The 12186-nt window shown below is 40.9% G+C and overlaps 1 protein-coding gene across 1 annotated transcript in view; it reads right to left on the bottom strand.

Moving 5' to 3' along the window:
• The window catches only part of LOC101829294 (cytochrome P450 2C70), a 31138-nt gene that overhangs the window by 14846 nt on the left and 4106 nt on the right, over positions 1-12186 (bottom strand). The window contains exons 3-4 of the mRNA XM_005063615.4: positions 9649-9798; positions 4351-4511 (exon numbers count right to left, since the gene is read on the bottom strand). Coding sequence (XP_005063672.1) covers positions 4351-4511; positions 9649-9798 — 311 coding nt within the window. The remainder of the gene's footprint in view (positions 1-4350; positions 4512-9648; positions 9799-12186) is intronic.

Genomic DNA, 12186 nt, shown 5'->3' with positions numbered 1-12186 from the left:
GAACAGAGGAGAGCAAGGAAAGAGATACAATAATAGAGGGAGCTGTTATAGGTCTAACAAGAAACCTGGAACTACTGTCATCCACAAGGATGACCCCAACTTAGCATCTAAGAAATAGGGCAAAGGCTATCTTAAATGCCCTTCTCCTATCACGAGATTGATGACTACCTGAAATGCCAACATAGAGTCTTCATCCAATAGCTGATAGAAGCAGAAGCAAAGATTAACAACAAAGCAATGAGCCAAACTCCTGGAATACAGTTGAAGAGAGGGAGGAGTGATGAGCTAAGGGGTCAAGACCATGCTGGGAAATCCACAGAAACAGATGACCTGAGCAAGTGGAAGATCACAGATCCCAGACTGACAGCTGGGAAACCAGCATAGGACCAAAATCAGGCCCACTAAATGTGTCAGTTTGGGGTACTTGGGCAGTCTATGGGGCCTCTGGCAGTGGAACCAGTATTTATCCCTAGTGCACAAATGAGCTTTGGGAGCCCATTCCCTATGGAGGGGTACTCTCTCAGCCTAGATATATGGGGGAGTGCCTATATCCTGCCCCAAATGATGTGACAGACTTCGATAATCCCCCATGAAAGGCCTCACCCTCTCTTAGGAGTGAATAGGGATGGGAATGGGAGGATAGGAGGGAGACAGAACTGAGATTGGTACGTAAAGTAAGATTGTTTGTTACTTAAGTAAAAATTAATTTTAAATTTCCATAGGTGTTATGGGTCTATTTAAATTGCTTATCTGTTCTTGATTTAGTTTTGGCAAGTGATAGCTATCCAGGAAGTCATCCATTTCCTTTAAATTTTTCGAATTTTGTGGAGTACAGGTTTTCAAAGTATGACCTAATGATTCTCTGGATTTCCTCAGAGTCTGTTGTTATGTCCCCCTTTTCATTTCTGATTTTGTTAATTTGCGTGTTCACTCTCTGCTGTTTGGTGAGTTTGGACAAAGGTTTGTCTATCTTGTTGATTTTCTCAAAGAACCAACTCTTCCTTGCATTGATTCTTTGTATTGTTTCCCTGGTTTCTACTAGTGAAATCTTTACACCCTCAACTTCAAACTTGGGTCTTATGGTGATACTAGACAGCTTTGAAACCCCAGTTTGCAATATCCTCATCCAAAATGGGTATCTTTCAGAAAGATTGAAGCTCATATATAAATTAACACATGAAGAACAGAGAGGAAAAGAATGCTGCAGAAGAACTGTGGATGTAGAAAAAATACAGTAGAAGGAAAAATTTGAATGAGGTACTTGAAAATGGAGACTAGTTAACAACAGAAATAAAAAAGTTGAGACAGAAATAAAAAAGGAAACAAAAGTTTGAAGAAGGATTAATGTGTTCCTTCAGCTCAGTTTCCTTGCCTTAAAAATAAATAAATAGAACTTTATGTTGTGATATACTATTTATGATTAAAGTTTGCCTGAGGGTTCAGAAAGAAAGGCAGCCATAAGCCATAGAAGCCAGGCACACATTTTTTTTTGTTTGTTTTTCGAGACAGGGTTTCTCTGTATTGTTTTGGAGCCTGTCCTGGAACTCGCTCTGTAGAACAGGCTGGCCTCGAACTCACAGAGATCTGCCTGCCTCTGCCTCCCGAGTGCTGGGATTAAGGGCATGCACCGCCAAAGCCCGGTATTACATCTTTAATCCCAGCAACCAGAAGCTAGGACATGGTGGTACACACCTTTAATTCTAGGACTCAGGATTAAGAGGTTGACGGGATCTCTGTGAGTCCAAGGCCACCCAGATCTACAAAGAGGGAATCAATCTAAAAGAGAGTTATAGCTCACACCTTTAATCCAAACACTAGAGATGTATATAAGACAGAAGCAAGGTCTCAGAGAAGCATTTATTCTCCAGCCATACTGAGGAGAGGTTACAGTCTGAGGTTTGGTGAGCCCTCATGGAGACAGAATCAGTCCATTCAGACTGAGGTAGAGGTAAGAAGCTAAGGGCCAGCTGCTTTGGTTTTCGGAACTTGAGCTTGAAGTTTGAACCCCAATATCAGTCTCTGGGTCATTTCTTAATTCGTGTTACAATTTTATTGACACATGACAGCAATACTGAGCTGCAGTCACCTCAGTCTCTAAAAAATGCTAGCAGGAAAAAAAAAAAGCCTGCCTAGGAGAATAGCCAAGAACAGCTGTGACCATGAATGGTAAAAGATGGCACCTATAAAATTTCTTAACCCTAATAAACCTCTGCTTACTATTATTTCGGAATAAATTTTATTTTTATATGATGAGAAATTCCTAATGTTATAAAGGAATATCCCGGTTACAAAAAAATTATTAACTTAGAGATGTTTTTATATGAAGGTCATAGTTGGTGTTATAGTCTTAGGAATAAAAGTGGCTGTTTCTTGCTGTAGAGTCTTCCTGTAGCTTATTCCTTTCTCTAACAAACTTGGGGTTTACATCCCACAGTTCAGCATTATCTGATCATTTCCTGGACACAGTTTCTCCCATGTGTTTGGAGTTTGCTGACTACACTCCTTAGCTGTGTGAAGCCTGTTTTCCAATAACAGGTCTTAGCTTACTGATTACATTCCTTAGCTATGTGTGAGACCTGTTTCCCACTATCAGGTCCTTGTTCCCCTCTCCTGTGTAATTACAGAGATCGGCCATCCTGCAATTATCCTTATTGACAGGCATTTGGTCAGTGTTTGGGGACTGGGCAAAAGCATCCCATCTAAGACATTCTCAGATATCCAAAGACAGAATTGCTACACCCCCAAAGCTGTTGATTCATAGCTGCCTAAATGAATTGAAAAATAAATAAATAAGCATGCCCTGGTTTTACCTCACTGGCAGATAGAGAAGTAATAGCATGAACTAACCCTGAACTAAGAGATTCTCAGACTTCTTGTTTTATTACACAAGGTCTTACTCAGAAATTTACTGCTTGTGTTTCCCCTGGGAAGATAATGGCAAAAGTAATCAGCCCATTTGCTCATCCTAAGTAAAAGTGAACTCTCCTGAAGGCCTATGCTGCCACTGAGGCCAGATCACTAGAAGGGCCAGGTTTCTTGTGCAAATTAGTCTTAGACTTACAGCCCTAAGCAATTGATGCTAAAAGTTTCTCCTAGCAGGAAACCATTGCTAGAAAGTGCAGACAGCAGACAAAAGCTGCTTGCCTGCATTCCTCTGTTGTTTATTAGGTTGCCTAGCTACCCGATACTCCCTATGCATGCTGGGAGAAAAGCGGTCTCTGAGTTAAGAAAATCTTTGCCATACTCGTGATTTTTACTGAATATAGACTGAATATAGATTTTTATCTAACCACTTAAAAATGTAGTTTAGCACGCTAGCCCCCCTTCTAGAATTCCCTGATGATTCAATCTCTTAACTAACCTTCCCCCATTAAGGAGTTTTTGGGATGTTCATGAGCCACTCTCATGACAGCCAGAACTCCCCTTATGTGAAGATCCTTATCTGTCTCCTATGGTGCAAAAGAATTCCAGTCTCAGAATACAAATAGGGCTGGAAAATTGCTAGTGGTAATGATCTATAACTGAAAACTTTTTTTCTGGATGAAGAAGAATAATAAAGAGACATGGATAGAAAGACCATATTGTAAGTAGATTTTCCCCCCTCTGATTTTAGTTCCTTCAATTATTTGTGGCTCCTTTTTTTGAACCTGAGTGAAGATTTTAGAAGCTGGCCTTCTAAAGTTTTCAATATGTGATGACTCTAGTGCAGAAACTCAGTGAAAGAGTACTAATAAGAACTCATCTGATGATTGGGCTGATCATTGCTGTACTTATGAGAATTATTTTATCAACTGCTACTGCCACTATGGCTGAACTGGTGCATCATAAAGAAATTCAAACTGCTGAGATCATTAAACAGGCACATATCTGTCATTTCAGCAGCTCAGGAGACAGAATCAGAAAGATTATGAGTTCAAGGCTAGCCTGGACTATATAATGGAAAGAAAGGGAGGGGAAGGAGAGATAGAATGAGGGAGGGAGGCATGGAGAGAGGGAGAGAAGGAGTGGGGGAGGGAGGGAGACAAGGAATTAGGGAGGGAAGAAAATACTCAAAGAAGAAAAGAGAAGATTCTCCAAAAATCAAGACAGCTAGAAGACAGAATACACAAGTCAGGGCACAGCCTTCTTATTGTACCCTACACCTTGCAAAAGCCCTTTCATTTTCCTAAATTCACACAAATGACTTCTTTTTGAAGTTGAAAAGTACCCACATCTTTTCAGAATGCCAGCTCTCCAATAAACCTGATATCAGACATACAAAGCTCATAACCTCAATATTAGCTTTTGGATGGTGATGGTATATATTTGGGTCACATAACATTTTCACATATAAATAGAACTGGATCTCACCTGAGCCCAAGGTGATTCTAAAGTTTTAATAATCCTATAAAAATCCTCTGTGATCTTTTGAAGTATTTCATCGTTGTAGTCAAAACGGTGCTGGAAAATAACAGCAGAGATCACATTGCAGGGAACACAGGCCAGAAGGAAGCTAGGGTCACAGGGGGCCCCTAGAACAAAGGAAGTTAGAAGTTAATATGCAATCCTCATACAGATCTTAAACTTTCAAATTAAGATAGTTGGTAGTATAAGCTACCTAGAGAAGAATCATCACTCTACAAGCCTGAGAGACACTTTATTCTCTGTGCCCCAAATAAACTAGCTGATGTGCTCCAACTACAGTACAGTCTACAAATACTCTCTTCTTTTCCCCAGTCTCTTAAAATCCTCATTCTAAAATATTTACAAATGTATGCAATTTAAAGTTATGTGTGAACAGTTCCTCACAGTGCACATACAAATCTTACTAACTTAATTTTTAAATCAATTTCTTTTCTTCTAAAAATATTGACAATATACTTTATTAAGTCCCCAAGCATTCAAAACAGCCAATGTGTGTGAAATATTTTAAATTTGTGAATGAGATAGGCACAATCTCGGCAAACCCATGATACATCTTATATTTGCAGCTCATCTACATTCACAGCGCCTCAGGCAGTTCCGTAAATGAGAGCTCCACAATTTCCTAAGGAAGATTGAAATGCATGAAGTGGGGGTTGACACAAAGTAGAATTCAGGGCATATAAACTGAGATTTGCTATGCAGAAATAAATACAGCCCCTTCTATTTGTGGGAAAGCTGAGACAGCAAATCAGAGCCTTCTGGTATTAGAGGAAGTAAAAATATCAAATTGTAATTATCTTCTGAATACAAATCTCAAATACTTTTTAAATAATTTCTAACTATGTCATGAGTGTTTATCCTTATAATTCACAGAAGTTTCTTTTTCAAATAGATGGAGAATATTACAGATATCTACAGCTGGTCAAAATGCAGAGAATAAGTGATCATGGGGTACCCAACCCTAACATATATCCACAATGCAGCCTCTACACCTAAGGCTCAGGGAAAATCGTGGAAAAGGAAGGGAAGAGAGCGGTATAAGCCAGAAGACAAGGACACCAGCTGCTAGAGAGTATCCCAAACATGATATGGAAAATGCTGCCCGGAATTCTCAATAATACTCTTGTCTGATAAGAACAACATAATGACACCAGTTGACATGGCAAACAGGACAGGGAAAATTCCACATATTCCTATCTCAAGATGAATTTGAATTTCCATATTGATTAAGAGATTGGTATAGCCTGAGGAGTCCCTGTGTTAGCCCAGTTTACAAGCAATCAATGGCTTCTGAGAGATGGAGAATCATACCCCCAAGGAAAAATTCCCACAGAGGTTGTCCAATCCCAAGTATTCAGCTCTGGACACATGTACATACAAGCAATCTAAATAGACTAGGTAGGCTATGTATACATGTGTACATATGTGTGTGCATATATGTGTATGTGTGTAACTATAATTACAAAAGAAGAGATCATAAATTGGGGAAGGTTGTGGAAATGATGTAGACTAGGACTCATGCATCAAGTTCTCTAAAAAAAGTTTTAAGTTTGATTACTAATCCAGCATGAAATAAAGTCATCAGTAATTTTTGACAGGGGATGATCAACAGATAGAGGAAACATACAACTACATTTAAGATTATTCAAATGTACTTCTCTTGTGTAAAGTTGACAGATAGTACAAGAATAGTCACATGTTTGAAAGTATGCTTGGTAGTTTAGAAAATATACTTTAAAAAAGGTAGCATGCACATTGCCAGAGCTTAGATTATCCCTTACTCATCCTCTTGCACCCACATGCACTAAAAGGTCCAGTGTACCTTCCTTTACTACAAGCAGGATGTTCAACCCATGCTAGTCCTGGCTAACACAGGGACTCCTCATCCTAGACCCACTCTTAATCACTATGTAAATTCAAAGCACCAACCTTTCCCTGATCTTTCACACCACTTATAGACCAACTACACCCTGATCTTCCAGAAAGTATTAATATGTAACTAATGAAACCATTTATGTGCTGCCAAGTCTGTGACACCTACACAGTGCCTCTGTGTGGTGTCAACCATACTACTAAGCCGGGCAGTGGTGGCGCACGAGCCGGGCAGTGGTGGCACACGCCTTTAATCCCAGCACTTGGGAGGCAGAGGCAGGCGGATCTCTGTGAGTTCTAGGCCAGGCTGGACCGACAGCCTCCAAAACAATACAGAGAAACCCTGTCTCGAAAAACCAAAAAAAAAAAAAACATACTACAACTTCAGAGGGAAACAAGTAACTGGATCTAAAGATAAAGGTTACTGCCAGGCAGTGGTAGCACACATCTTTAATTCCAGCACTAATGAGGCAGAGGCAGGTGGGTCTCTGTGAGTTCAAGACCAGCCTGGTCTACAGAGTGAGTTCCAAGACAGCCAGGACTACACAGAGAAACCCTGTCTTGAAAGAAAAACAAAAAAAGTTACAAGGACAACATGGCTATGCAATCTATAAAGAAACTTCCAATGTTTTGCATTATGCAATGAATAAATGGCATAACTAAGAATGTGAGATCCAATGGAGAGGTGGAATGAAGGCAAGTGTGAACAAACGAGGGTCAGGAGTTGATAAAAAGTCATACTCAAGTATAAATCTCCCTGGTCTTTCACACCATTTCCAGACAAGACTTGAATTTATTTCATTATATCATATTCATATTATATCATATACATATATATCCCCAATACATTGTTTTACTTACTCAAATTTCAAAATATTACTTTTGTATGTTGGAGAAGATTTATTGTATGTAAAAAGGAGAAAATAGCAAGAGACTGGGACATCTGGCAGCTGAACCAAGCTCATGGAAACTCATGAACTCTAGACCTACAATTGTGGAGACACCAGAGTACAGAACTAGGCTCTCCATATGTGGGAGACAGTTATGAATCTTGGACTATCAGAGGGGCCCCTGGCAGTAGGACCATGAAACAAGCCTAGTATATAAGAAAGCTTGGTGGAGCCCCTTCCTTAGGGTGGGATGCCATGCTCAGTCTTAATGCATGGGAGAGGAGTCTGACCCTGACCCAACCTATTATACCAGACTATGTTGACTCCGCATGGGAACCCTTACCCGTGAAGAATGGACTGGGAGTGGGCTAGAGGGAAGATGAGGGGGTGTGGGAGAAGGCAAGAAAGGATGGGAGGAGAGGTAGGAGGGAGAACTGTGGTTAAAAAAATGAAATTTCAAAAAGGAAATAAATACTAACCAGGTGGATGGACTCTGGCCAGGTCAATGCCCAGGTTCCCAGGAAATGACTGCAAATCAAGTTTCGCCAGGACTTAAGAAGGCAAAACCCATAATTCATCACATTTCCCAGGAGGCCCATTCAGGGGCAAGCACATATCATGAGGTACTTCCTGCCTGCATACTTCCTGCCTACATCCAATCAAGGACAAGGGTACATCTTGACATATTTCCCATAGATGTACCTCCCAGCCACGTGATCAACTACATCTGGTACATATGGGACAAACAAATTTGTTTAGGGAGTGAAAACATATGACTTGTTATCTTACATAAACAATAGCCTTCAGCACTTCAGGAACTACTTGTCCTTGTGCAAGGGGCTTGCAGACCAGAAGCATTTTGTTACAAGGATCTCTTAAATATAGTAATTAAAACTTAAAAGGTAACTTTGGCTCTCACACCACATTCTAGAAAAGGCAGTAGACTCATGCCTTTAAGTCATAGTAAAAGGTTGGGGACCCAAAAATGATTCTGAGTTAAAAGAAGCCTTTTAACTTTCCAAAAGGCTTTATATAGAGATTGGACAGAAATATTTCTAGCACCATCAGAAGCACTTTTAAGGTCTTGACTTGGGCAGGGAACTCAATACCAGGGTCGAAAGAGTCCCTAATCTCTCCCCTCTCTCTCTTCCCATCCCCCACTGCCTTCCCTTCCCCCAATAAAATTTCCCATATAAGCTCTGTCTGCATGGCATGTTTGTCACTCACCCAATGTGACCATCTGGCAACCTATTATAACAATATCTAGAAGCCTGGTGTTGAGCATACAGCAAAGACATAAGTAGTTAAACATACACCTCTAAGTTAGTTTCTGTTAACCTAGGTATATCTTTATAGTTTTATGAGTTTTTGTTATACAAAAACCTACCCTATAGATTAGTGTTCATCATGGCGTATGAATGAATTTTGGGAGCCCACTCCACATGGAGGGATGCTCTCTCAGCCTGGACACATGGGGAAGGGCCTAGGTCCTGCCCTGGATGAAATGACAGACTCTGAGATCCCCCCCAAGGAGGGCCTCACCCTTCCTAGGGAATGATGTGGGGATTGGGCTGGGGTGGGGGGCTTGGGGTGGGGCTGGTAGAGGGAGAAGGGGGGGAGCTGAGATTAACATTTGAAGCATGCATGTTTCTAATTTAAATTTTAAAAAGAAAAACAAAACAATACAAACAAACAAACAAAAAACCTACCCTAATACAAACTATTTTGGAGAATTGCTATTACTTCCTTAGTCTAAAAGATATTCAGTGAAAAGCTATGAGCTCAGTGGGACTGAGGAGCTTTGTAAGTGTTTCCTTACTTGGTTTATACCATGTGGTCATCTAATCAAAATGGTGGTGAAGACACATGGCATGTACCTTTTAACCTTAGTAACAATGGCTGCCAGCCTTATGGCTACATTTTAAAGATCTATTTTTTAGATGTATTTTTAAACAAGAGTTGAATTTGGCTACATATACAGCATTTTAAACAAGAGTTGACTCACATAAACAGGAAGTTGTAGCAAATATTACCCATGGGAAGTAGAAGGACCCGACAGATGAGAGACTTTGTGAAGGGTAGAGCAGGGAAAGTTTAGATAGAAGAGATTTGGGATCATTTGTTTGTGCAGTGATAGAAGTTGTTGCCAAATTGGACAATTTGAAAATTAAGCTATTCTTTGGCCATTGATCTGCACTGGGGCCAAGCTGTTTGTAGTGCCTGGAGTAAAGAGCGTATAAAAAAAATGAAATTCCATTGGAGGGAATTTCAATAAGCTACAAGAGTGACCTGTGACCCAGATGGACTTAGGCTTGTGGAAGCTGAAGAAGTAGATCTGCCCAAAGGAAGAGAAGCCTAGGAGGTTTAAGGAAGAGACCAGTGGCCAGGGGGAGGAAACAGTTATACTTCTGACTCCATGACCTTTATAAAAAGTCTATGTGCCATAACAGTTCATCTTGCAATTATAGAAGTAGATATACACCATTTGTTTTCCTCAGTGCTTCCAAGAGATGAAGGACTTCCTCCTGAATTCGGTCTTCTATAGTTTTCTTCCCCATCCCCATAGACCGTAAGGCCATGAGGGAGAAACGCTGTGTTTGCTTCCACGTTTCTCCATTGCTGAAAATAATGCCTGTTGGGACAAAAATTTATCATGAATTCTAGTTTAGAATGTTCTTCACAGGAAATAATGCTGACTCTTGTGCTTGCTTAAATTACTGCATTAATTGCATGATCTAGAAAGTTCAGCACAATTTCTCTAAACTCAAAATATGGTCAAGATTAGCCCATTAAAAAAATATCCCAGTGAGGTGTGCGGGGGAAGTGGGAGCTGGGAAGAAGAGAGGGGGAGAAGAGGAAGAGAGAGTAGGTCATCGGGGAACAGGAAGGTTGAGTGGGGGTTAGAATAGGGGGAAGAGGGAATCATAGGATAGAAGACAGATCAGGCACCAGAGTGACCTCGAGTGATCTAAAGGGATGACACCAATTGGCAAGCTAAGCAATAGTGGAGAGACCACCTCGAATGCCCATTCCTGATAATGAACTTGATGTCCATAACCATCCTGGAGCCTTCATCCAGTGACTGATGGAAGGAGAGGCAAACACCCACAGTTAAACACTGAACTGAACCCATGAAACCCAGTGACAGAGAGAGAGGAGTGATGAGCAAATTGGTAAAGAATGGGCTGGCAAAACCAGCAGAGACAGCTGATCTGAACAGGGGAGAGCTCTTGGACCCCAGACGGACAGCTGGGAGGGCAGCATGGGACTGACCCAGAACCCCTGAGTGTGAGAGCCAATGAGGAGGCCTGGGCAACCTATGGGGTCCTGAGCAGTGGATCAGTGTTTATCCCTGGAATACAAACAGACATCATGTGTCCATAGCACAAAGAGGGATGCTCTCTCAGCCTGGACTCTTAGGGGAGTGCCTGGACCCTGCCCTGAGTGAAATGACAGACTCTAGATATCCCCTATGTGGAAGGAAATGGTGATAGGGTGAGAGGCTGGAGGGGTGGCGGGATGCAGGAGGAGGGGAGGGAGAGGGAACTGGGATTGACATGTAAAACAAGCTATTTAAAATTAAAATAATAAAAAATACCATGCCAAGGAATTTTTAGACAGTGGTGCATAGGAGCAAAAGCTCCCTTGTCACTCTTGCCAGCACCCAGTGCTCTATAAAACTGGATAGTTTTATGCTAGACTCAAAAACAATAACTGACACACAGTAGGTTTCCAACTACCAGTTCAATTTCTGCTTTCTCGCTATGAATGAGTAGAAAATAGCTACATGATCAATGTAAGCCATAATATGAATATTACATGCTCCTCCTTTCTTAGGTTAGCACCTGTAATAGAATATGTTCTCCTAATCTTGGGAAGCAAAGCCAGAGCTCCTAATCAGCCATGCAACCATAGAAGACAATAACCCATACTTGGCAATGTGCTATGTGAAACCATGGTATTTGTTATGTTAACTGTGGAAGTATGTTTTCAACTTGGCGGTCTCATTGTGGCCTGAGAAACTTCTGAACTCTGATGGGGGATGGAGCCAAACGACTGGAGGAACCATTTCCAATAGGTGGAAATCATTTCTGGGGGGAAACTATTGCTTCCAATATCAATGTTCCTCTGTTTCCTGTAGTATTGAGGTCTTACAGGCTTCTTCCCCTTCACTTTGTTAAGTCTATTGTTGCCATCCTTTTTTGCCTCATATTTGGGAAGTCATTCTGGTGAGACTATTAAGAGACACATCCTTAGCCGGGCGGTGGTGGCTCATGCCTTTAATCCCAGCACTGGGGAGACAGAGGCAGGCAGATCTCTGTGAGTTCAAGGCTAGGCTGGACTGACAGCCTCCAAAACAATACAGAGAAACCCTGTCTCATAAAAACCAAAAGAGAGAGAGAAAGAGAGAGAGCGAGAGAGAGAGAAACATATCCTCACAACCAATTCCCTGAACCTGCGACTCTTACAATCTTTCCATCCCCTCTCCACAATGTTCCCTAAACCTTGGACGCAGATGTTTCCTTTAGAACTGGATTCCACAACTCTGAATATTGACTGGCTATTCAATACCAAATGGTTAGCCCTGAAAATATACATACACATAACATTATACAAACTTGGCAGGTTACATTTAGGATATATTTACAATAACAATTACTGAAAAACGAGGCTATGAATTTGAAAAAAATGGCAAGAAGAGGTATAGAGGATGGTTTATAGGGAGGAATGGAAAGGGAGACATGATGTAATTATATTATTATAATCTCAGAAATAATTTAAAAGAAAAAACCATTTCCACTATCAATGCAGTACACAAAACACTGAGTGTTCCTGTGGCTCTTATAGAGAGAGCATGACTGTGCTGTTTTTCCCATCCCACTATATTCGAGATTTCCTTACAATTTTTAAAGATAAAAGGTGGGACCCAAGTCTGGAAAAGTCATATCTACACTGGTCTTCACACTATATACATAAAATCATCGAGATCCATACTCAGACCATGAGACAGAATATCTGG

Source organism: Mesocricetus auratus, unplaced genomic scaffold, assembly GCF_017639785.1.
Source record: "Mesocricetus auratus isolate SY011 unplaced genomic scaffold, BCM_Maur_2.0 Super-Scaffold_4256, whole genome shotgun sequence".
Classification (NCBI taxonomy): Eukaryota; Metazoa; Chordata; class Mammalia; order Rodentia; family Cricetidae; genus Mesocricetus; species Mesocricetus auratus.
Note: the sequence above shows the minus strand (reverse complement) of the source record. Positions and strands in the feature narration are given on the sequence as shown.